The 26,480-nt window shown below is 38.4% G+C and overlaps 3 protein-coding genes across 3 annotated transcripts in view; 1 reads left to right on the forward strand and 2 right to left on the reverse strand.

The window, feature by feature from the left end:
* LOC113845076 (zinc finger CCCH domain-containing protein 11A-like) overlaps positions 1–10,160 on the forward strand; it is a 42,044-nt gene extending 31,884 nt beyond the window's left edge. The window contains exon 3 of the mRNA XM_072041677.1: positions 9,768–10,160. Coding sequence (XP_071897778.1) covers positions 9,768–9,842 — 75 coding nt within the window. The 3' untranslated portion in view covers positions 9,843–10,160. The remainder of the gene's footprint in view (positions 1–9,767) is intronic.
* Positions 10,161–14,993: 4,833 nt separating this feature from the next.
* On the reverse strand, positions 14,994–21,629 carry LOC140003083 (RANBP2-like and GRIP domain-containing protein 2). Its single transcript, XM_072041882.1, has 6 exons — positions 21,543–21,629; positions 20,861–20,928; positions 20,250–20,361; positions 19,121–19,273; positions 18,180–18,237; positions 14,994–17,023 (listed from the first exon to the last, which is right to left on the reverse strand). Exons 1-6 carry the CDS (start codon positions 21,627–21,629, stop codon positions 16,917–16,919), a joined length of 585 nt encoding a protein of 194 aa, XP_071897983.1. The 3' UTR covers positions 14,994–16,916.
* A 317-nt stretch (positions 21,630–21,946) lies between these two features.
* On the reverse strand, positions 21,947–24,230 carry LOC139998623 (peptidyl-prolyl cis-trans isomerase-like). The gene is made up of 2 exons (XM_072041881.1): positions 23,933–24,230; positions 21,947–22,520 (listed from the first exon to the last, which is right to left on the reverse strand). Exons 1-2 carry the CDS (start codon positions 24,005–24,007, stop codon positions 22,200–22,202), a joined length of 396 nt encoding a protein of 131 aa, XP_071897982.1. The 5' UTR covers positions 24,008–24,230; the 3' UTR covers positions 21,947–22,199.
* Positions 24,231–26,480: the final 2,250 nt, after the last annotated feature.

A 26,480-nucleotide genomic window follows, 5' to 3' on the forward strand; every position in this document is an offset into this window, starting at 1 on the left:
TACACGGTTATCTTTTAAATATACTCATCTATCTGGTTTCATTTTACCTTTCAAATCTTCAATTAATTTTAAGTCTTCTTTTGTATAATTTGGCTTTTTGGTTCATGTATATAGTTTGGATTTTACCGTCTGGTATTAAAGACAATGCCTTCACCTCAGTTATTTCAGCTGCCTGTTTAGCCTCCTGATCTGCCAATCGATTTCCAATTTCAAAATCAGAGTTTCCCTTTTGGTGTCCTTGACAATGCATCATAGCTACCTTTTCTGACTGTTTTACAGCCTGTAACAATTTTAAAATTTCTTCAGCATGTTTTCTTTTTGTTTTCCCTGAGCAGTCAGCAATCCACGTTCTTTCCATATCGCTCCATGAGCATGTACCATGCCGAATGCATATTTAGAGTCTGTCCAAATACTTATTTTCCTTCCTGCTGCTAGTTCCAGTGCTCGTGTAAGAGCAATTATCTCTGCTTTCTGGGTGGACGTCCCAGGGGGTAATGGTTTGGACTTGATTACCTGTTGAGTGGTTGTAATGGCGTACCCTGCCTTACGTTGTCCTTGTTTCACAAAGCTGCTCCCATCAGTATACCAAGATTCGTCAGCATCTTCTAAAGGTTCTTCCTTAAGATCGGGTCGACTAGAATACACAGTCTCCATTGTTTCTATACAATCATGAGTTATAGGTTCATCCAGAGTTCCGCTAAGGAAAGAAGCTGGATTTACGACGTTAGTGCCCACAATTTCCACATCATCTTGTTCTACTAATATTGCTTGATATTTTAAAATCTCTGTGGTGAAAGCCAATGGTTTCCTTTTTGTTCCAAAACTGTTGAGACCGTATGGGAGACTAACACTGTCATTTTCTGTCCCATTGTAAACTTCCGAGCTTCTTGTATATTGATAACAACAGCTGCAACAGCTCGAAGGCATCCGGGCCATCCTTTACTTACTTCATCTAATTGTTTAGAGAAGTAAGCTACTGCTCGTTTATAGGGACCCAGTCTTTGTGCTAGTACTCCCAAAGCTATCCCTTGTCTCTCATGAGAAAACAACCAGAAGGGTTTCGAAAGATCCGGTAATCCCAAAGCTGGAGCTTGCAGCAATTCTCGTTTAAGTTGTTTCAAGGCGTTTCGTGCTTCTCCAGTCCAGACTAACTTTGACTGATTACTCTTTATCAATTCATATAGAGGCTTTACCAATCGTCCATAATTATAAATCCAAAGGCGACACCAACCTGTCATTCCTAAAAAGGTTTGTAGCTCCTTTACCGTTTGGGGTTCTGGAGTCCGGCAAATGACTTCCTTACGTTCAGTTCCTAGTTCTCGCTGACCTCCCGAAATTCCAAATCCCAAGTAGGTCACGTGTTGTTGAACCAGCTGGACTTTCTGTTGAGAGACTCGTTATCCATTTAAACCCAGAAAATTAAGGAGACTTATAGTCCATTGAATACAACTCTCTTTAGTCTCGGTAGCTATTAAGAGATCATCTACGTATTGTAACAAAGCCCCTTCAGTGTCCGGAGGTATCCAAGTTTCAAGTTCCTTTGCTAATTGGTTTCCAAAAATAGTGGGGCTATTCTTGAATCCTTGTGGTAGCACTGTCCACGTTAACTGTGTCTTTCTGCCTGAGTCAGGGTTTTCCCATTCAAAGGCAAATAGGTTTTGGCTTTCAGTGGCTAAAGGTAGGCAGAAGAAGGCATCTTTTAAATCCAGTACGGTAAATCAGACTTGACTATTCCTTAATTTAGTCAGCAAAGTATAAGGGTTTGCCACTACTGGATGTATATCCTCAGTGATCTTATTTATGGCCCTCAGATCCTGAACTAGCCTATATCTTTTTCCATCTGCCTTTTTAATTGGCAATATGGGTGTATTGTATTCTGATTCACATTCAATCAATAATCCATACTGTATAAATCTACCAATTATCTCTTTAATTCCTTTCCTATCTTCTATCCTCAAAGGATATTGCTTAACCTTAATGGGTTTCTCTCCTGGCTTTAATTTAATAATTATTGGGGTCACATTTTTAGCTCTTCCAGAGACTTCAGTGGCCCAAACTCCTGGATATACTTGATTTATGATCTCTAAGGGTATTTCACTTTTAGGGTCGGTTTGTATTAGTGCCAGGCTTAACACATTTATTAGTTGTTCTTCTCCTATCCTTAATTCCATTTTCCTTTTTTCGAAGATAATTTCTGCTTCTAGTTGTTCTAACAGATCTCAACCTAATAGAGATTTTGGAGATCCAGGTAGATATAAAAACCTATGTATCCCCATTTGTTTCCTGTTATAAATGAGGTCTGAATTTTGTAATATTTATGAAACAAATATTTCTAAAAGGTATATAAAAGGCAAGTAAACAGCGCTGGGTGTGCAGCGAGTCTACGCTCCACCAACACGCACACACAAACATCAAACGTTCTAAATACATGTATACAGAACATTGCTTTACATAATAACCCGAGTAAGCCTGTTATAAATGGCTCAGGATTCAAATTAGGATTAAATAAAAAAAATAGGATTTATTAAAAGAATATAAAGGAATAGAGGTAAGCAAACAGCGCTGGCTGCACCGGGAGTCTCCGCTCCACCAGGACGCACACCAGTTACATCAAGCAGCTGATTTTTATGCTCCTAGACTAATACATATTCATTACTACTTCTAAAAAAATAGATTATTATAATTAGCTTCCGGGGTCCAGTTCCTCCTACTGGAGCATGCGCATCAGTCTCCTCTGGGGGTCTCTAGGGGTCTTTCATGCTGAAGGCTCGTAGTCTTCCTCTCACCCTTTGTATTTACTCGGCACTATTCCAAGTTTATGGAACACTCTCTGTACACTCTCCACAGGTCTTGTCTCCCAACCGTCCTTCAGCTTCTTTTCTCTTCCTCTTAATCTCTTGGCCCCCCTGGCCAGATACCAAGGATCTCGTAACAGTCACCAGCAGTCACCAGTTATTATCAGTTGTTCTGAAACTCCCAAACAGGTTGACGACTCACGAGCAATTAAAACATTCTTTCCCAGCTATTTACAGTCATCTACATAACATCTATAGCAGTGTTAAATCAGTCTCCAAGAAGACAGAAAAAAAACCCTGTAACTGTTAGAACTAGAAGTCAGGAATAACAAAAGCAAACAGGTTCATAAATTTAAGGACTGTTTTCTGAAGACGTGATAAATTGACTAGAATGAGGGGGAGACTGGGACACACTGCATCTGTGGTTCAAGAACTAAATTGCCAGTGCAGGGCCCAGAGGCAGACAGGATTCAAACAGAATTATTCTTTATGGACACGAATTTATGGACACGAATTGGAGTTCTTAAAACATTCCTCACATCAAGAACTATGCTTTCTCTTGACTAAATGGTATTTACATGTAGTACAGTGGAAGATCAAGGAAAACCTGTTAAAAGATTTCCCCAGTGAGAAGCAAGATTTCAGAAACAGGATGTGTACAGAAAATCCACAATAACATCGAGGCAAATACAGTAATGAACTACTACAAAACCAAGGATAAAAAAATTAAAGAATATTTCAAGGTTCATTTCTTAAGATTTATGGCACCACCTGTGAGGTTGTCTTTTAATTAAACAAATTAAAAAATCTGGATTTCTGAGTACACCTTTAGTTTATTTCCGATGAAAAATATGATTTAAATTAGAGTATTTTACAGGAAGTTTTTTTTTTTTTTTTTTTCCCCCAGAGTTCAATTTTGCTCCTAAGAAAAATCAAACAAAACCCTCAGTTTTGTAAATAACTAACTCTAATGTAAGCAACAGTTTAGTGTAAATACCTGCTTTTATAGATGAAACAATCCCATTAAATAATGCACATCAACGGAACTCAGCAGCATTCTACCACTGACATGCTGAAGGTCTTTGTTATAATAAATTAGTAACCAGTAAGCAACAGAAACCTATTCTGTAAAGGTTAACATTCCCCCAAAGTCTTAAATGGCTCAAGACTTTAAACCGTGTGTTGTTTTTTTGTTTGTTTTGTTTGTTTGTTTTGATAGAGATGAAAATTGACAAAACTGAAATTTAAGTCACATACAAAACAATTTTCAGAGGACATTTTTACCAAGTAACTCAGTAAAACCGAAGGTCAGGGGGAAGAAAAGAAGGGTTTTCTTCTAAGCATTCTCGTCATCTAAATAAATGAGGAATATATGTTCTTTAGGCTAGTTATTTTTTAGTTCATATTCTGAACTACACAGATATATAGGCAAATTGAGAGATTCATCTTACATATCTGTGAGAAACATTTTAAACATAATTGCTAACAATGAAAGTCCAGCATTATTTGTATTGGAGCAAATGAACGTCAAAACAGAGATGAGCTTTTAAAAAAAGAGAAAGGTCCCCAAGTTCAGTGATCTAATGGCAATTAACAGAAAAACGGTAGTAAAGGATTACTTTATTTCGGAGACTTTCTGTAATATAAAACAAATCCTTTCCAAAATCGAAATGTCTAGCTCGCGATTCTGAAGCAATGCAGCCAAAGTATGGAAAAAGCGTTCATTACTGCAGTCTTCCAGGAAAATCTTTAAGTAAACTGTAAAAGAAAATAGTTAAAAAGTTTAATCACAGCACTTGGCTCATGGAAAACTAAATCATTGATTTAAAGCTTTTGAGGGTTTTATATGCGCCTCATGCTGTGCAACCATGAGAACAATGTACTAACTGGGTATATTCTAGGCATGTGATGCAAAAATCAGGTAAAACCGCGAACAAAACTCACCCAAGTTCCTAAGAATTCTGATATTACCAGCACTTGTGGTATTAAAACAAGGCCTATCCCCTTGAGAACAAAGGAAAACAGGACACTGAGCAATTTTAAACTCAGATAAAAAAATCTCATCTTCAACATGTTTATTCAATGCTCCTTTTCTTATGATGACATGAGGAGAACACTAAGCTATGCTAAAAAAACTGACAAGGAAATATTTTAAGCTGCTGCAAAATGACGTACGGAAATAGTACATGTAGACACTGATGACTAGACAGCTTTTCATTATCAAAACTGTCACCGTACCGTTTCAAGACAGGCAGAATCGTAATTGAGAGGTCAGAGTTGGATAAGAACACCTGAATATCAAAACAATTCCTGTAAAATGCTGGATAATTTTTAAACATGGCCATATAGTATAATCTTTTCTATTTATCCTGCTCCCCAAAACTTAGTCAATTCAGAATAAAGTAAAATCTGTTCCCTTGTGTTATTTCACTCTTGATTCTAATAGTACAGACTGATTTAGAAAAACACCATAAAGAACATAAGTACCGATTTAATAGGTCACAGAACTGAACACATTTGTTAGGAATCCAACAAAACAAGTCACTATTCACTGCACTCTGCCCTTAGCGTATAAACACACTTGGTATGCCCCAGGATACAGTTACTTCGAATATGCCATTAAATTAATAGTTATTGTAATATTATTCTACTTTTACTGTAGAAGAAGGAGGTCCTACAATTTATTCCTATAAATATCCTTAAATATCTAAAAATGCCTTAAATTCCTTTTTGTAGGTGTAAACAAATACCATATTCTGCTTACTTGGCCATTTCTTTGCTGGCTTGTTCTTACTGGTCTCAATAATACTGTATTATTTTATTATTAAAAATACCGGTCTTAAGGTATCTTAAAAAAAATTTATTAATATGTATACACACACATATACATACAGATACACTGTAAAATGTTTTAACTGTGAGGTTTATAAAACAATATAAAAAATACGCTGAGGGAATTTTACCATAAAGCAGAAGAGCCAAAGTGGAAATAATACCTCAAGTTTCACAAAGTTCAATCACATGAAAGCAAACTGATAAAGACATGCATTTAAAGAGATTTTTCCTACATTGTTTATCTATTCATTTTATATATTCATTTCAAATAAGCTTTTGCAGAATAGATTTTAAATCATCACAAATGTACAAAATAAGCATATAATTTAAATGCCTGTCTATCTGATGAACTAGAAGAATAAAAACTGTGTATTTTTACATATTTTTCTGCATCATCTCTGCACAGATTTTGTTTTTATTAACTACTGTAGAAAAACTAACTTGGAATCTATCCGGTCAGGATTTGACACAATTTTAAATAATCTGCAAAAGCCTCCCATAGGAGCCATAAAAAATTGCAGCATTTGGTAGTTACATTAACTTAACTTCATTGGTAGACTGTAATGAACAATGAGCAATTTATCACTGTTGACAGAACTCATCTGAAATTTACCTTCAAAGTGATCAGTCACTCACAGCATCAAGTCTCACCAGCTATTGTCATTCAGAAATTTCTGTTTTATAGCTAAAGCTCTGTCACCTCAGAAAATGAAGACTGTCAGGAACACCAGCTTGAAGTTCATGTTTTAACAAATTAACCATTACGGTTTTGCCTCGTTTCTAATTGCATGTGGATCTGCCAGGAGAGCGGACCAACCCAACAGAGTGATGGAGAGTTAGCTCGTGGAAAAGTTACATAAGGACCACAGAAAAAGAACCAGTAACTACACTGAACAGCTTGCTGATGAGCTGCTGTCTCTTACACAGTCACTGGCAAGATTGGAACCATTTGCTGAGTTTAACTGATTCTCGTCGTCAACAGCTGGGCCTGGTAAGAGCCAGTGGTTATAGCACAACGGAGGGCAGGCGAGGTAACAGTCAGTGCAAGGCCCCTCGAGTGTGGATGCCTTCGTGGGTGACCCCGAGTTAAGAGAGCCCAAGGACAGGTCCAGCCCATCACCCAGTACATGTTGACCTCAGGATGGTATCAATTGTTCTTCAGCTTCCTAGATGTGCAAGACCTTCACGCAGCTATGACACAGGATGTACGGGAGGCCACCCTCATTCTTAAATGACCATCACAAACATACACACACAAAAAAAAGCAATAAAAAAGGTTAAAAACAGAACAGGATTCCTTATGTCACAGAAGTAAGTTGGACTGAACAGAAGTTTACAAAGATCAGAAAAGACCAGAACAAAAACCTACACCTTGGAGGCCAGGAACTACCTTTATAACAAGACAGATTGACAGGATTCTGGATGTGAAACACCTGAACCAAACAGGGATGTGGTACATGAAAAGCTGCGTGCCAGTAAAGATGAACAGCAATAAGACTATTAATTCTAATTTGTCATTAAGATACTACGTATAGATAGGAAACAGATGGTACCAATACCTGAACGGTTACATTTGACATGCAACAAGGTTACAAGCAACATGGCAAAATGTGAACTTGTCACAATTTATCTCCATTATTCTTCCAAATCTAGGCATCCAGCAGATCGAAATGACTACTACTAGATAACAGAACATGTACTGTTAGTGGAATCTTTCTTCAAAGTAATGTCAGATACCATCAACCCTGCTTAGGTTTTTCTTTCCCAGTTACTATACCGATCAAAATTATGATGATTAGAAATACTTTAGTGTAAAAAAAAAAATAAATAAACTAACCACACGGTCTGAAAGGATGAAAACAACATCAGGTAAATCTTTCTGCCACTTATCTCACTACAAAATGCCTTCTAACTCAACGTTGTTCCATCCCAAGTCAAACACGCTTTCTGTTTTTGCCCCTATAGTACATGATAACAAAATACCCCAAGCCAACAATATACATTTCACAAATAGCAGCAGTCCCTTCTCCTTCCCTTTTCTGTTCCAAAAAACAATGAATACTTTTTATTTTAAGAAAATTAACAAGGATTGTTCCACATGACACTGGAATGGCTCACTACTTGTGTGTTCATCCAGATTGTTATCAACTGATTCTTTGCCTGTGTCACCTGGAAAACCACTGTGAAGGAGACTATTAACCCTTTTATAGGACCACACCACAGTACAACTCATTGAAACATAACCATCCCTTACAGATGTGCCATTTCCAATTACTTTAAAGTGAAAAATGGCTAGGGGTGAGCTGTTCACATTAGGGGGGTAAAAAAAGATAAAAGTTTATTTATTTATTTATTTATTTATTTTATCTCCACCTGCTAACAGGATTTCATGAAATGGCTGCCCTGGCACAGCCTTACTTCAAAAGAAAATTACTCATTGGCAAAACATCAGCAAGGTAAACCAGTGGAATAAACAGAAAAGCTAAACTAAACATCAAAAAAAATCACACCACTAAGAAAGCAACCAGGACAAGATGTAAAGCTTGGATGCTGACAGTGAGAAGAGACGGACAATTCAGAAACATACTTTATATCTCTAATGAATTTAAATGACACAAATGAATGCTAATGCTAGATCAGGTTATTTATAGAGAAGCAGCACGTTATTTTTGATTTGGTATTTATGCTTACCTCACCTACTTTCATCATAACTTTGTATGTATTTTTTTCAATTACTCACTTTTATCGTTGTTCATGGCCATCTCAACTAATGCATTAAGTGCAATAAAAAGGAGACATTTTTTGGATATAGTTAAGTGGCTTAGTATGATAGGCACACATCGGTATTGCAAAAATAAGATCTTTCCTTCATCTGTCTTCAAGTCCACGCAAAGGGAACGAAATGCCTGAGTCAGGTAATTCACTGAAAGATAACAGAAAACAGGGAATAAAAATTATGTAATCACAGTTCCATTAGATGATCACAAATACATGAATATTTATCCTAAGAGTTACTGTTGCAGATATATAGTAATTATAAAAAAAAAAAATTAAATGGCTGAAAATATTAATTTACTTATTTGTTTAAATGCATCTTCTGCCTATTTTTATTCCTTACAAAAATTGTTGTGAGTGGAAAAAAAGACAAGTTACAACTCACAAATTGAGCAAAATATATTTGCAAATATAACACCTTTCTAATCTCTTCCTTAAGAGAGAAAAGAAATCACAAGCTGCATAGTTTGGGACTATATTGGTTTCAACATCTGGGAAGCCTCTAATAAAGGAGTAAAAGGCTCATTCATCTGAATAACTGCAATTACTGCCATGACAGCAACTATTCACATTCCTTTCCATAAAAAGCTGTAGTTTAAGTTATATATGCATCCACGTTATATATGCATCCATTTTGGAGAACACTAAATTATTCAGAGAATTTAGATTAAGTGAATCAATTCAGTTTTCTTAATTTCATGATGTCAAATCTTCCTCAATATCTTGGAATAGCATTGATCATCTGGAGCACAGAAAATTAAGAGTAAGGGGAAAATTTATCACATAGCAAAAGTTTAATTACAGTGCCATCTGCTGGATATTAGCATCTTGAAGGGAACAGGATATATATGTTTAAACTGAATGTGCTGCTTTGTCATCGCTAGATCATTAGACATGTGGTCAGTGATGAAAACTCATACACGGTAAGTTTCAACATAAATTTAACAGGTAATTTTTTTCCATGTTCTATAGGCTCGCAGTAAAAACCGACCATGAGAAGCTAAACTGATTCATTCTGATCAACAGCTTTCATCTGCTTATAGTTAATCTCTGCAATAAGTACTTTTTTTGTATTGTAATTCATTTGCATCATTTTCATCAAACATTTCTAGAAATGTGAGTTGCAATTTCAGGGTAATCATGCTTCACCAAAATATTCTGACTGAAACTATATGATACTGAAATTGAAAATACACTGATTCTTCCCTCCAACAGCTGAAATACTGTATTTGTTTATTAATGGTGACAGGGTGGTCTTCCAGAATGTTTAAATCCTACTTATTCTAAGTACTACCAGTATAAATACTGCACAGGTCAGTATTTTTGTCATCACTTCAAAGAAAATGTTTTTTGTCTTTTCAGGCCCTGTTTGTTTTTAAAGAAACTGCTGCTGAGAAGAGATACTACGGCATCCTGGAAATTGCACAAGTGGAGTAACTCTCATGAACTGAAGCAAAAGTCACTAAGAACTGCGATTATCTCCAGACAAGTACGACCTCGTTTGCTTTTGCCTGTTAACAAAATACATTACTATACTGCATCAGCATATGGTAGCATTCTTCAATGCTGATAATGTTTATGGGTAGCCACTTGCAGTGACAGACTTGGTAGGAGAAAAGGGGAGACAGCAGAGAGGTAAGAGCTAGATAGAGTATGAGCTTTACATTAAACTTTGACAAAGCAATGAAATTCTAGAACTGTTCTGAATTTGCTACTGATTTCAGTTTACTGAGGAGCAATTAGCTGTACCATTATATGCAGTGCAGATCTTGACAAACAAATCACTGCTACGGTGATTGCTTGAGAGAATTACCAACATCTCTTTTCCCCTTTGTCACAAAATACGTTGATCTCACTGACATAAATAAAGCATATTAAAATGACCACACAAATTATGACATGAATAATAGCAAGGTTCATACTTGCTTCCCTATACCCTATATTATGCTTCATCAGGTGGTAAAATTCAAATAAAACATCCTTTACTACTAAAGCATTACAGATGCTACAGTATCATTGAACTGCTGCATTTTGTACATTTGTTTTTTTGTCTGGGCACATACCTGAAAATAAGATTTAAAAAAAAAAAAAAAAAAGAAAAAGAAAAAGATAATTTAAAAAAGACATAATAAAAACCAGAACTTACTTCGTTTTGCTGTTCTAAGCACAACCAAAGTTGACAGAAACCTCAAAGGCATAGAGGAGCTTTTAAAGAAATGTGCAGCTTTTGGTTTACTCCGTGTAGACTTTTTAGTCCATTTTTGCATGCTTCCCTTTTGTACTGCGCCTTTGAGAATAACTTCTGCAAGTCTCTCCATTGTTGCTGTCATGCTTGCATCCTGTTTCAAACAACGTGCACATTTAGCGTAAACATTAAAATACATGAAAATCCTGTCTGCTAAGTACGTATGTTCCCCTAAGGATTAAATATTAAATAGCAGATGTCGTGACCGTGTATTGCAATATAGTCTGTACATGGGATACTACTTTGCGTTCCACAAGCAGTTGAACAACATTAGCACAGGGCCTAGTCAACACACACTTCACAAAGAAACAAGGTAGTCAGGGCCCCTGATATGCTGACATTATTTAATTTGCCTCTGGTTCCAGAATAAAGTCAGTTCAAACTCAGCTTTAATCAGTGCTGCCTACTACACTACCCTCTTTTGTGAAGATGCCTGAAGCTAGGTCCTACAAAAGCGTTTACAGAACTAAGGTCTAAACATGACCCTTAAGAATACTGTACAGGTAAGATGTATTGGACTTTTCAAAAACCGGTGCAGAAATATTACTTCAGAATCAAACTTAATAACAAGCTCATTTAAAATACCTTCTCATTAGCACTGGAACCACCAGCTTAGTTCTATTCAGTTAGACACTGAGTAGAGAACAAAGAAATCAAAATACCTTTGCTACTTTGCCACACGTTGCCATCAATTTCAACAAATCTCATGCATAAAGCGAACAAAAATATATTTCTTTTCCTAGTTCACACGTTTTGTAAGCACATATGGAAAATACCATTTCTGAGATGCTACACACTACTGCAACAAAGATCACATATGTGTGCAAAAATATGTTTACAGACACGGTGCAAAATATTACAACGAATGTGAGAAAGTTAATTTGGTGAGAATTAGTTTTTCATTTGCTATGTATCTGTGGTAGGCATTTATGCTTTGCAAAGACAGCAAAGTTTCTTTTATATATACTCCCTGAAAATATCTACTTTTCATACTCATTTATAATACAAAATATCTCTTGGGAATTTACCTGACTACCAGTGTCTATCTGCCTTAGAGACCAGCAGATAAATTGAATCACAGACATATGTAGTTTAGGATCCACAAATGGCATCCACTGGAGCTGTCCAGTGACCATAGGCAAAAGCTGTAAAAATACAGAATGGCAAAGTTACGTGCAGTATACGAACTTACAGTACAAGCTAACCACAAGTAAAAAGCAAACTAAGCAAAACTAAACCAAACTAAAATCAACGTATTCCCGGAGTTTAACAGACTACATGTACAAATACTCACTGGGCAGATCTGGTACAGGTAACAGAATTATATACTGAATTTACATTTTACACAGGTTTACACAAAAAGTGGAAAGACATTGTGTGAGCTCAAGCTCTGAAGTCTAATACCAAGGGCTACAAATTTTAGATAGAATAATAATTAAACAAACAAACAAACAAACAGAAAAAGCAGATTTCCTGAACGCTTCACTGATTTCCAAGCCTCGGTATCCCAAAAAAGCGTTACAAGTATAGCACGGTATCATCTTTTATAAGACATAACTTGAACTTTTAATACCTAGTATCAGCACTAAAATACTTTAAATTAGACGTGTGTGTCTCCTTAGGAAAAAGGAATTACATACAGTATTACAGATAAAACACGAGATAAATTATCAGCTGAGAAAAGTGACTTAAAATAGAAAGACAGGTGGAATCTCAAGGTCAGACTGCACACTACACATTTCCTTAAAAATGATCTGTATAAATATCTGTATGAAAAATTATCTATTACATCTCACTGTTGGAATTAATACTGATGGATTAACTGCTGTTTTCTTTTAATTCATGTATTCAAAGCGTGTGTAAAACAGGCAGACCTGTTACACTCAGAAATAATACAAAGAATCTTAACATTTCAACCTAAACAAATTCAAATGCCTTTACCTTCATACAATTTTCTAGAGTGTAGTTTTCTTTAGCACACTGAGGTTTCTCACTGCCCTCTCTCTCTTCTTGTATTTCTATTTTGCTAAGGTGTTGGTCTGAGATCCAGTCCATAAGAATAGTTAAGGGGTCGTAAACTTTTGAAATCCGTAGTAACTGTAACACATCCACAACATCAGTTATTTCAGTTTTCAAGTCTATGATTTTCTAAACCACAATACCAATAGACTAAAATATACGAGTACATTAGTAATACGCACATGCTTTATTTTGTGCTTAAACAAATGTTTATGAAAGCCTTGGGAAGAGATTTTCACATACAAAATCACTCTATTTTATAATTCTAACTAAATGGATCATAGGAGAAAGAAAATATTTAATGATCTGTGCATGATCCTCATTTTAATACATTTAATACACTCCTTTGCTTTATTTCATACAATCTACTTAGGCTAAATTTTAACTGTGTAACTAGCATTGTTGGAAGAATAAAGATTTTGTGAAATTGTCATTCTGTCCCTCTGCTACAACTGTACAGAAAAGCTCTGTGAAAGGTATCCAGACGTTCCTGAAGACAAACTACACGAACATCTCTCTAAAACCTTCACAAGTTTTCTTGTATCTACCTTCAGACAACTGTTCTTCTCTTCACTCAGAATTCTAACTACTGATACTGCTCATATATCACTTGCGACTGTGAGAAAAGAATATGGGGCAAACTATAACCACCATTTAAATATAAGTAGCATACTCTATGGATACAACAAGCATCCTGATCATCATGTAAGTCCTCTATGAATACTTCAGTTTGCACAAAAGAGAAAGAGAAAGAAAGATTTTACTGAGACTAGGAAGCAGATGATTTTAATCATACTCAAGAGCATCAGAACTGCAATTCACTGAAGGAGCAACGGTCAAAAGAGTTTAGGCAGCAATTTGCTTGTCAGCATTTAGGTCAGATTTAAGTCAAGTGAGAAGAAAACTTTAACGTTGTATTCTTGTGAACCACTGTCTCAGCGTGCCTTTAAGAACAGAGAAAATACTCCTTTAATTAACACTTTCAAAAATAACTAACTCTAAAGTCTTTAATACTGCAAAAGCTCTGAGAGACTAAATTTCATGTACTAGAAAACGAAGCAGAAAGTATTTACAACCATTCACACAATTCTTGTCTTAAAGAAACAAAATCAGCAATTTTGCAAACAACTTGTTCAAACATTTAAAATTGTTGACTGTAACTTGCAAAGCTACTTATAAACTTGACTGTACTGCTTGACTACTTGACTGTAACTCGTAAAGCTAGTAACAGGAAATAATTAATCTTGCCTGGGTTTTTAGCAATTCGTTATTTTCCCTCAGAGAGTTAAGCGATGACCTCAGTTCGTTATTTTCATCAGTCATTTTTCTCAAGGTTTCTCTCAGTTGGCTCATTTTTGTCTCATGCTGCTAGAGAAATATCAAATTTTAAAACGTGATTAACAAGAGAGTCTTTTTAGAAATAATTCTCAACTAAGTTCCATTTCAGTGTTAAAAAACAGGACAAACTTTCAAAGATCAAATTTGTAATTCTTCCTGGTCCAATCTGCACATACCACCAGTAGTGAAGAAAGCAACATCCACACCACATATTAAGAAGAAATATAAAGAAAATGGGAGCCATGGTGTACAGCCTATGGATCTTTTTTTTTTTTTTCCAGAAAACACCTAGATCTTCTCATTGATCCTCTTGTACATTCCTCAGTTAAGTCAGGTGTGGGAAAGAATTGTGAATGAAAACAAATGTCAAAGCTTTTGTTTACACTTAGCTCTTTTTTTTTTTTAGCATCCATTTTAACCACAAATATGCCCAATTCTCCCTTTTTTGAATCTTTCAAATATTCTAACTATTCACTGCTGATAGTTAAGACGCTTTAGTTCACCTGTACTTAAACACCTGTCCTGCAATGTCCAGGAATGTATCCAATACGTGCTACATTTCATCGAATTGGAAAAAAATAATTGTGAAACTCAAGATAGTAATCTTTTAATATTTGTTGTTATTATTAGTCCATAATATAATTTAATACCAGTACATACCATTAAAATATAAGCAAAAACAGACAAAAGAAACTGCAACAAAGGAAAATTGAAGCGACAATTACTTGTAACAGTCAAAAACCTGCGTGCCTTGAAAAAGAAACCAAGGAATATGTCTTTTTTCCCCTTCACTGGAAATTTGAAATATAATTAAATATTTTCCAGCAGATTCTGGAAAAAAAAAACAACACTGAGGCTTTGAAGCTGAGTATAAAACAAATGTTTTCAGAAAGTAACATTCCATTTCTCAGAAACCGTGAGAATCTTCTATGTGAAAATAGCTTTTTGTTCAGAAGTGTTGTCTTCTGCACTAGGAATTCAACCATCCACTACATTTTCTTAAGCGTCACTCTCAGACTGTTATCATGCTGCAAAAAGGACTTAAGCGGTAAATATAGAAATGATCTCATCAACAAAGAAAATGCTACAGATAGGCTCCAAACGGAGTGCTCAATTACTTCCATTGAAAAGGCCAAACCTTTAGAGTTAACCAAGCCTAGGAAAAGCTTGCCCAGCTTGGGATGGAACAGGAGCAAGGTGGCTTGAAATTGACCATAAACTTTCAAAACAGTCAGGGACAGCAGAATTATAAGTGAAAGGTTTTGAGAGGAAATAAAAAAGAATTAATATTCTCAATTTCTCCAAACCACATTACACAATGCTTTATAAGGCTTGCATATTTGGGGTTTTGACAATAATTTCACAGTTCTTCAGGGATTTGGCAATAATTTCACAGACCACAGGGCTGTTGTAGGTGGTGCCAGGATGTCTAAACCATCCAATTCCATTATCAAATCGGGTACCATCTGTATCATAATAAAGTGCATCACTTCATTCCTGCCAAATGTTTGTCTAGTCTGTTCCGAAGACCTGCAAATACTGGAAGCACCAGTCTTACTGACCTCTCTAACCCAGTGGTTAACTGCTTCATTTTAATCTAGTTTTCCCAAATTTCAACAGTAATCTGTACCTACACATCCCACAATTCATTGCACCATTCTGAACTGGAAACCACACCAAACTCACTAACAACAGTTTGGCACTTTTTATGCTAAATCTTTCATTTGGGGGTTTCAAACACTTTAAAGAAATAAGCATTATATCCAGCAAACATATGATGGCTTCAGAAAACTACAAGCAAGTTAAAATGTATGGGGAGCAATAAGAATCACTAAGTAAGTTATTGTACTTTTTTCATAGTTCCAAGTACTGCCTAAACGTCTTCATCAGCATCTTTTATTGCAGCGAAAGCTGCTTCACATCTGTGAAGCAATTCTTCTCGCTCAACTAGAGCACGTTCTCGTCTCTCAAGTTCCAGTGCATATTTCTCCTGTGCTGAACGCTCCCTCTATACCAAGGAAAAAAAATGTTGAAACGCCTTCGAAACACATGAAATTACCGATTTATAGTGAACTAGAATTCTTTCCTCTGCAGATATGCTTAGGTTTTGTTTTTAATTATAGTGTTACACAATAGCTGACTAATTAGAAGTATCCTAATGGCCATCTACATTCAATTGGATTTGCGGCAGGACTGCTTGGCCTTCCAAAATGCAGAATTCAACTCTGCATGGCTGTTCAAGTAACAGCATAGACAATTAAAAGTAGGATTTTGTTTCCAGAAGTTTTGGATAATGCTATTATCTGTAAGACAAAAGAGTCCAGTGCCCTAAACACTAGATTGCTGTATTGTTTCTTCAGTTAGTGGAAAGCACCTCTAGGAAAGTGGTGAGAAAAAAGATACGCACAATTCTTTTCATCTTGGATGGTGCAAAAGACAGTCCCAGCAGGAAATCTAGCAGAAGCACAGAAGCTGTTACAGAATAAAACCAATGCAGGTTTGGGAGCTCTTTAGTTAGTGGCCCAAGCCTGCTGGTGGATAAACTATTGGGAGTCACCAGCAGCAGAAAAGTAAAGGCAGAAGGGATGGTCTTCACAGAAGATCAAGTCAAGAGGGCAAGTGCTCTTGAATGCCCAGAGTGAAGAGCATAGTTTCAGGTGCTGTCAGGAAAAGCAGTGCTTGCAGGTGTTTCTCTCCATGCCAACACCGCATCACAAGACACAACTCTTGGAATAATAGCACTGTGTTCAAACTCCCTTCAGCAGAGCAAATATCTGATCTAACCACTACCCATGTCATTACCAAGTCAGTGAACTAATTTAGGGGAAGAGGTGGATGATGACAGTGATATAGTTAGTAATTTCTGAATTCTCTGTCAAAAGTGAGAATCTTTGTAACATTACTGATCATTACAAAATGTCTGAGGCCATTACAGTTCCTACCTGGAGATTCTGACGGGCGACTTGCAGTTCGCTATTACTCTGACTTTTACCTAAATGGGATGGTAAGGTGTTATCTGTGGAGAAAAAGAACACACTTTACATTAAAAATATAGTCTTAAATAAATAAAGACTGCTTATCCAAAACAGCAAAAGTGTATTTTAAGCGTTTACAGCGACCAGCATAAAGCAAGACATATTGAAATGAAAAAGTAATCTCCTAAAGAATTACGGAGAAATGCTCAAAGTTTTGTTCCATGACTTGTTTGAATCAATCTATGCACGGACTGAAACATGAGGTAGCCAAAGTTTCCTTTTTGTTATGGCTTCAGGAAAGTGATTAACTGCTGAATAGACCCGGACCTCTCCTATTTCCCGTTGAGTGAAACACTTCAGAACTGCAATTTAACAAATTGCTACTGAGTAAATTAAGAGGAATTTAGTTGTATACAATGAGAGTTGATGTACAATAGTCACAGTTTCTCTGTTAAGAATTTAGTTTAGAATAAAGAGAAGACAGTCCACCATTTAGGGAACCTGAGCACTTTCATTTCTGATAAAGGCTGCCTCACACTCGACTCTAAAAATACTAATAGATACGCCTCTTGCTCGAATATTTAGTCCTACCTAACCGACTACATTAGCAATGAGCGTGAGCACCCATATAGCCCCAATGCAAATTCCTTTTTGTCATTCCTGGTCCTCCCTTGTTCTGTCTTGAAGACCCAAGTGTACATCTTTGGCACAAATGACGATAACACAAACATTACTGCCCATTGTTCCAAACCAGTATTAGTCCGACACTGCCATTATTACAGAGCTGAATTCATTCTTAGGTGGTTAGAAACATATTCGGAGCCTGTATTCATAGGTCACATAGGAAGACAGACCTGCCTTCCCATTGACGCTTACCGATGTCCAAACACAAAGAGCTAAACAGGCAGCAGCAAATGAAAACGGATCAGAACAGACTAGAGAACACAGAAAGGATAGAAGTAGGGAAGTATGTGACAGATTCTTAAGAACCAAGCATAACAATACTGCTTCTCAGCAACATGTTACGGCATAAATTGGAACTCCATACATATTCACTCCTCTTTTGGAGTGATTAGGGCCATTCTAGCTGTTCAGTGTTGCTATCTGTCTTCTTACTGCAATACAAAGTATTTCTAGAAGAACCTCTGGTACAGACAGTCATGTTTATGCTGAGTTTCAGAGAGTAACGCCTCTTACCAACATCATATTTATGAAGTTCCGCTAGCGATGGTGCTTTACAATCCAGCAACTGCTCCTATTGAACATGAAGGCAACACATTAATATTTCATCTTGCATGTGGGCCTTTTCAACAACTACATTAACAGACAACTCTTGCCTCCACCACACAAACTACATTACTTAAACTATTAAAGCTGAAAAGCTTCCAGTTATTACGAAGCTTAATGAAACACTCAAACATTTAAAATAGGGAAAAAAAATCAGAATTTGTCTCTTATGGATGGCATGTTCAGCTTGTGAAACCATTTGGTTCAAAGGCAGCATACCCTGCCACAGAATAGCCTGTCTAAAACAAACATCTTAAGACTAAGTGTCATTGCTGCTGTGTTACACAAAACTAATACCTGTGCAAAAGTCAGACTGTGCGACTGAAGGCTTTTACGCAGCAATCGAGAGTTAGAGCATTCCTTACTTTCTGCTCTATTTAATCCAAATTTAGAAAACAAACAAGCAGCATAGAGGGCAAGGAAGTCTGAGTTCTCAGGCCTGATACCTTCCTGCCAGTCACACAATAAATAGAGAACTGCCTACCTAGTCTTAACTTCTTGGATGTGACTACTAACATGATTTTCCTGCATTTTTGAAGACTGTCAACCCTGAAACCTTGACAAGTGTACGAAAGCCTGCAGTTGCAGTTTTCTTGAAAGCTAGACCGAAGTGTCAAATGGCAGAGAAATTAACATTTCTTTAAATAGAAGAATAGGAAATCTAGAAAAATAGAATAAATTCTAGAAGAATTACATCTAAAGAATATTAATTCCATTAGATTTAATACTCAAGATTCTAAAATAATTTAGCCAGGAAGTTTTACAGAAGATGACACGGGAAAAGTGCTCCTCCAGTCAGACGCTAGAAGCTTCTGAACGTCACAGAACAGAGGTTGGAAATTGGCATTTACCTTCAACTTGTAAACAGCAGGGCTTCCAGGAAACAACTTAGCAGATTTTTCAACCCAGTATTTTGCTCTTTCATCAGTGACGGCATTATTGCACAGTAACTCCGCTATCTTCAGTACTAGATCTTTCTGCATTGGGTTCAACTCCACAGAACGCTAGTTTTCCCCATGCACGCACACCGGAAAAAAAGGCAGGAAAAAAAAGGTAACTTGATCTTGCAATCCACACAGAATGGGAAAGAAAATTATAACAGTCATTGAAAAGACACAGGTATTCAAATTAGACAGATCTATTAGTAAATACTTTTTGAATGAGTTAAGAAAGACCTCAGTTGCTAAATGCATCACTAGTCTACAGCACCCAGATACATCTGCTGCAACTCAAAAGAGCAAAAATTCAGAAAAGAAAGAATTTCCAAGGGAAAAAACGCAGAAGCCAGCTACTCTGCCCCCACCACCAGCTATACGCAGGCAGCTGGACTCTTACGTACCTTTAGTCTAACTCCATATAGACATTTTTGAAGAAATATATAATTAAGTCACACCCTACGACAAGCTGGGATGTATTGGCAGCAAAACTTTTGAGCACATCCTCTCCCTCCCCAAAACCTGAACAAAGGCATTCTGATGGTGAATTTTTCATTGGGCAATCATATAAATAAATGTCAATTATGTTCGCCCTGCCCCATCTCACACCCCCCCAAACAAAACCCCCCAAAAAAGCAATAAATACGAACAACTAGAAAACACCCTAGGTCTAGTCTTCCAGTAGCAACTAGATTACTGCTGTCACCTGAGCCCTTGCTAAGAATCTGTCACTGCTGTCAAATTCCCTAGTCCAAAGGGCAATGTAAGATATGGAAAGAATTTAGTAGCAGCTAGCACAAAGACCCAGTCTAGGTCACAAAAGAATCATCTTAAAAAAAAATACTGATGAAGCAAAACACATCAAATGAAGAATCCCCTCTGCAGTACGTCATATACACCTTTGGCAACAGAAAGCATACATATTACACTTTTTCCACAAACATGTTTTCTTCTATGCATTTAAGAAAAGTCCAGAACAGAATGATTTTAAAAGTCCCTTTACAATGGATTAAAGCAGGACATCGGAGGTCGGTGGAGTACTTACCCTGTAACATCCAAAAGCTTTTTCTATGTTGTCCTCAGCTTCATAAATTTGTCCAAGAAATCTGTGTGCTCTCGCATCTCTCTTTTGCACACTGAGGTATGTAAATATATACCTATGGAGCAGGAAAAAAAGGATCAATATTCCTCAATAATACGAGTCCCTCTGTCCTCCCCCGCCCCCCCCCAGTGTCCACGGAAGCGGGGCAGGAATTTAACATGTGATACAGGAAATGCAGTCATGGTTGGTTCCAGATACCTGGTCTGGACCTTAAAGTACAGAACATTATTTTTACATGTACAGACGCTACTTATTTGCCACCAAGTATTGGTATTTACTAAAAAAAAAAAAAAGAGAGAAAGAAACTGTAACTGTAATTACTTCATAATACAATGGAATAAAAGCCATTTCAAACAGCAAGTTTTTCAATATCACGCAACTAATTATCTAAGTTGCTGTTTTATAAAGATTTAAACAGCACTTGATACCCACATCTACTGCTACTGTAAAGCAGCATGATAGTGATCTTGATTTCTCCAGTCTACTTCATATTCACTTAGCTTTTCTAAAGTACTTTAGAGAACAGAATAGCAGAATACAGCAACGCGTATTACCTTTTAGCAAGTTCATACTCCTTTACTTCAAAATACAGCTTAGCGAACTGGAATCCTTTCAACGATTTCTGAATGGAAAACACACAACAAGCACATTTTAGATGTACAACACTTTCAAAGTAATTGCATAGGAAGACCCTTCTGATACTTTTTGAGAGACTGAATTTGATAACTAGTTATCAGCTCCAGTCCGCTCCTCATACCCAAAGTTTTGTTTCTGAAAGATGTGGGATTTGGAAAACAATGCTTTTCCAGTAACTGGCCAAGGCTACCAACGTGAAATCGAGGCGGCCGCTGCGCTGAGGGACCGGGGCGGGCGGAGGGGGTTAACGGGAACAACGGCGGGGCCTCGTCCCGTGCTGTGGAGCTGAAACGGGGACGAGCAGGGAAGAGGCTCGCTGTTGGGTTACAGCTCCGTGTAACGCAGGCACGGGTCGAATCTGTGCGCTAGGGGCGTGCAGGGTAATGCTTGTGTAAGCAGCGTTCCCTGGAGAGGCTGAGGGAAGGGTTGCTCTCGCTAGCCTCAGAAGTAAAGCATGATATGAAGATATAGCGCGTGACAGAAACATGTGATGTCTATAGTCATCTCTAACTGCATATATGAACAGCAAGTCGGCTGTTCTGACAAAAATACTGATAGTCCTGGCGCCGAGCTGTAAGAGAGAAGTTAAAAAGAACTTACCCATGCACGTTCCCCCTCTGCACCACAGCTTCCCAGATAACACTCCAGGAGATGGTTGTCACGAAAAGTTACCAGCCACTTTAACATACCATGTACAAAAACAACGTGGGTCTGGAAGGTAATCTCCCGAGCAAGTATGAACTAAATCCTGTGGCAGACTGCACATAAGAACTGCTCTTTACCTTTCAAAGTACTCAAGTGCCCAAGAGCCTGCAGACAGCACAAAACAGCATCCACCTGACCAGCACCTGCCCAGCTGCCTCAGCTTCCTCACTGCTCATCAGAGGAAGAATGACATTTCAAAGGCCTTCCGTCTACTGACCATCAACATCAATTAGCATGTTCAAAATAAGTACACAACGCGTTGCAAATTGCTCTTCAGCAAGCCAAAGTGAAGACAATAGTTATTTTGACAAGACTAAGATTTAATTTGTAAAATTTGACATTCCATACAAATATGTCATAACACAAATACACCCAAAATATGCCAGTGTCTGAACTTATTTAACATGCAAAAAAAATCAATTAGAACACATAAAAAACAACCATAAGCTGCAATTTTACATTTATACATCAGAAGTGTCCTTTTTAAGGAAGTGGAAATAATTAATCAATAACATCTAAATACTGATTTATACTGCTAGAACATCTGTATACTCAAAAGCCAGAATTCTCTATTTGCCCACTGTCTGTAATGACAACTCTTCCACTTACTAACCCGTTGGGAGAACCAAAGGATTCGAGCTTTTTCACAACATCCGTTCCATCTGTCACAAAACCAAACACCACGTGTTTAAAGTCCAAGGCTTCTACTGTTTTGAGTGTTGTGAAGAACTGAGAGTTATTCGTATCCCGACCCCTATTTGCCATCGACAGCAATCCAGGACCTGTGTGCTTCACTTCAAAGCTCTCTTCTTCAAATGCATCTCCATAAATTGACCGTCCACCTGTTCCATCATGGTTAGTTACATCACCTCCCTTAAAAAAAAAGCACAGCGTTTACTTTCAAGTCCCAAAGAACAAGATCATCACGAACATCATGATGTTCAAGAACATCGACCAATAGCACAGTTACATTCTTTCCAAAATAAGAGGTTTTGTTCAAAAAACACAGGTAAAACCTCATTCTTAGTTATCACAAGTACTATAGTTACTTGGATATAAGGCTTTCCACCTTCAGCAGATTTGCTCGTGGTAACAAAGCATTACTGGAATGTTCCTCGTTTATCCTGAACACAGCATTTTATCTTTGTTCCACATGGCAACTACTCTAAGCGGGTCATTCCCACTTTCTGCTTCCTGCTTCACTCGGCCCTTACAACTGGCAACCACGATTATCTCTATTCTCACTTAGTCCCTGCAGGCACAAAACTGACCACCCAGAAAAAGTCATGGTACCACTGATCAGAACTTTCCTGCTTTTGTGCAGAAAGTTTAAAGAAAAGAACAAGGAGAGTCATACTTCAGATTCACTTAATACCCAGTCAAGACTGGAGAGTTTTTCACTCTGATGACAAGCCATTTGTATATTGCTATCCATTTCTGAATTTGGAAACGATTGTGCCCTGCCTTGAGGGATGTAGTATTATGCAAAAGCATTCTTGTAGCATGTAAGGAATTCAGTTTATTTTACCTGTTTTAAGTCATTATACCTCCTACTGAATATTTGGAAGACTTTTAGGAACGAAGGGAAGGTATACGTGAGCAGATACCGATCTCCTATGCCTTCAGAAATTATGGGGATACTTTTTGAGAGACTGAATTTGGTAACTAGTTATCAGCTCCAGTCCGCTCCTCATACCCAAAGTTTTGTTTTTGAAAGATGTGGGATTTGGAAAACAATGCTTTTCCTGTAACTGGCCAAGGCTACAAACGTGAAATTGAGGTTACTGGTGAAGCAAGCAACAAGCCTTAATACTTGTGACATTTCACAACCACTTCTTACTGAAGAGTGTGGAAGAAGTAGAAGAGAGTCTGCTACATTTAAAGTACAGCCTGTTTTTTTCCCCCAATGTAACAATGTTGCAAAAAGAACCCCTAAAATCTGACAGAGTAAACAAAAAAGATGGTACTTAGTCCTGGTCTAGTACATATCACTCACAACTGTTTCAAGATAGGTAAAATGTTTTCTTCCCACCTAAGAAATCCCACCTACTCTCAGTTTATATACAAAATGCATCAATACAGCAATTTATTTCTGATGTCATCAGTCTGAGATAGCTTGAACACACTTGTTCTGTGTTGCAGCCCCAACCCTCCCCTCACGACGCCGGCCACCCCCCTAGCCCCTCACCCCACCCGGGACCCCACCGGGACCCCACCGGGACCCCACCGGGACCCCCTCCGCCTCCCCCCCCGCCGGCCAAGGGAAGCGGCGAGGCCTCGCTCACCTCTCTCCGAGAAGCCGCAGAGGCCTGCACGGAGGCGACACAGCGCTCCACCTCGGCCTTGCTGCGCCTCAACATGGCGACCGCAGCAGCGCCGAGCCCGGCCGGGCTCCGCTCCGCTCCGCTCCGCTCCCGTGCCGCGCCGCGCCGCCGCAGCGGCACAAACAAACAGCTCCAGGCGGGGCACCGGCCGCGCCCTAGGAACGCCGCGCACGCAGCGCGCTACGCACACTGCGCACACTGCGCACGCCCCCGCTGAATGCGCAGGAGCCGTTGCCACAGTGCGGGGAGGGGAGGGGAGGGGCGAGGCTGTGACGCATGCGCGGGGCGGCCGCTGGGGCTCCCTGACAGGGCTTTAGGAACTGAGGTTGCAAAGGGTCCCTCAGAAAGTAGCTGGGAGCAGCCCTGAAGACGCGCAGGCTGCAGAGTTTGAGACACGAGCTGTAACTTATTCTTTTGGATTGATTGATTTAATTTTGTAAGCCGTAAGGCGGTTGCCCCGCGGCTTGCTGGAGGTGTGCCCCTCTCGCTTTTCTGCAAGTTCCAGGCACTTTGGTCAAATGGAGGCCACTGGGCTGTCCCCAAATGGTGTGATATCTCTGTGGACAGGCTGCGTTAAAAATTCATCCCCTCCTCAGTCTCTAGCGTCCCACTGACATGCACAAGTTTCCTGCTGGACCTAAGCACTACCCACATCTCCACAACTCCTCCCGCCTTTATAAAAAAAAAAAAATAATAATAAAGTATTGATTCAAAGATCGAAGCTGAAATTCCTTTAAGTGGTATATTCTTTATTGCAGCGCTGGATGCACGGGGGATCTCTCCACCTATCGTGCATACCCAAAGCGGAAAGCAGTCTTGAATTTATACAATCAATCTATCAATATTCTACAAGCGCCTATACATATGCATTACCTATCCCCGCCTTCCCTCGCTTCTCATGCTAATTAGCCTTTTGGCACCTTGCGCCTGCGTAGAGCCTCCCAAGAATTGTGGGCAGGGGTCTTTGGGACGTGGGCAGGGGTCTTTGGGAGGAAGACCCCGAGTCTTCCTCACAGTGTACTTTTCACCTTTGGTCAGGAATCTGCTGAATTGGCACGTTTCTTAATTGCGAGAGCTGGTTGTTGCCAATTCTTCCGTTTGTTGTATCTTTATAATGAATTCCAATGCCCAATTTTGAGATTTATAGTCCTTACGTTTGTTTCTCTGTCCGTCTGCCGCTTCCTTATCATGAGTTCCAGTGTCTTGTTTCGAGATATACAGTCCTTGTCTGGGGATTGTCCTTGCCTCCCCAATGCCTCCCCAATGCCTCCTTAATCAATCCCCCCTTTTCTTTTCCCATGCAAATTCTTTTGCATCAGATACTTTCATTATTTACAGTAACAAAACAAAGCAGGCATCTAAACAACATGCACACAAATATTCCTAACACTACTAATGTTATAGAGCAATGAACACTTGTTTCAAACATTGGAAATTGGGCAACCAGGAGGTTAACTTATTCCATATTTCACTAAAACTCCATGAAAGATCATCTTTACTGATCTCATGTAGGACCCTTGTCTGCTTCCATATTTCTTCCAGGTCGGTAGAGATCCTTCCACTCTGATCTACATACATACAACAACTTGTATTTATTACTGTACAGACTCCCCCTTGAGCGGCCAGTAACAAGTCTAGGGCCATCCGATTTTGTAATACTACCTGTGATAAACTAGATATCTCTTCTTGTTGAGCCTTTATAGCATCCAGAGTTTTGTTTTCTAACTTCTCTATAATTGCAGAAATATTAACTATCGCCTTTTCCAATTCACTCACTCCTAACCATGGGATAAACCATCGAACAAAACTATGAAAAGCAGTGTGTCTCTCTATCAATGGATTGTTAATTTTTTGTCTAATTCTCCGGATATGATTTCTCAAATAACCTCGAGGCGCTACATCATGTATGGTCAAATTGGGGACTACTGCTCCAAGAGTGCAAGTTCCCTTCCAATTCTCGGGCAAGACCTTACAGGCTGTATCATTGCATAACCAATACCACCCTTTTCCTTCTGGAACTGTCCAGCTGGTTGAATTTGCCCAACTGCTAGTTGTACTAATATCAATTGTTTGATTACAAGATGTCTGATTTCCCACATAAGTAGTACCCGTATTTATACAATCCTGTTTTCCCATACCCTTAGGCGGGTTACACCTTTGTACACATACATAGTAAGATTCCAATGGCACGAAGCTACTAACTTCTAGTTCCAAAACTTCTTCATATTTTTGCCCCCAAGATGTGTTTTCCCACAAATTAGTCCAAGGTAAGTTTGCAGGCAAGGGAATCCTGATTAACGATACACCCTTATTCCCATGCTGTGGCAGATGGGTGCATACCCAACAGTTCGTCTTATTAATCACTTGAGATACAGTTTGTATTAAGGTCAGGTGTAAGTTCTCGTCCCAAACTGCCCACCCCGAATCTGAGAACCACACCCCTGCAATCATTAGGATCTGGAAAACCATAATTTTGTTGGTCCAATTGGAGTGGTGGTCCATATCCTTG

This window comes from Anas platyrhynchos, chromosome 8, assembly GCF_047663525.1.
Source record: "Anas platyrhynchos isolate ZD024472 breed Pekin duck chromosome 8, IASCAAS_PekinDuck_T2T, whole genome shotgun sequence".
Classification (NCBI taxonomy): Eukaryota; Metazoa; Chordata; class Aves; order Anseriformes; family Anatidae; genus Anas; species Anas platyrhynchos.

Bases quoted from the DNA above. Each gene is read 5' to 3' on its own strand.
- LOC140003083 (XM_072041882.1), bottom strand. From the start codon at position 21,629: ATGTTAAAGTGGCTGGTAACTTTTCGTGACAACCATCTCCTGGAGTGT. The intron at 19,274-20,249 runs GTAAGTACTCCA...GGGGAAAACTAG, and splicing joins AAGCTTTTGGATGTTACAGG to CGTTCTGTGGAGTTGAACCC. The intron at 18,238-19,120 runs GTAAATGCCAAT...CATGTTCAATAG, and splicing joins CTGCTGTTTACAAGTTGAAG to GAGCAGTTGCTGGATTGTAA.
- LOC139998623 (XM_072041881.1), bottom strand. From the start codon at position 24,007: ATGTTGAGGCGCAGCAAGGCCGAGGTGGAGCGCTGTGTCGCCTCCGTG. The intron at 22,521-23,932 runs GTGAGCGAGGCC...TTTTTTTTTAAG, and splicing joins CTGCGGCTTCTCGGAGAGAG to GGAGGTGATGTAACTAACCA.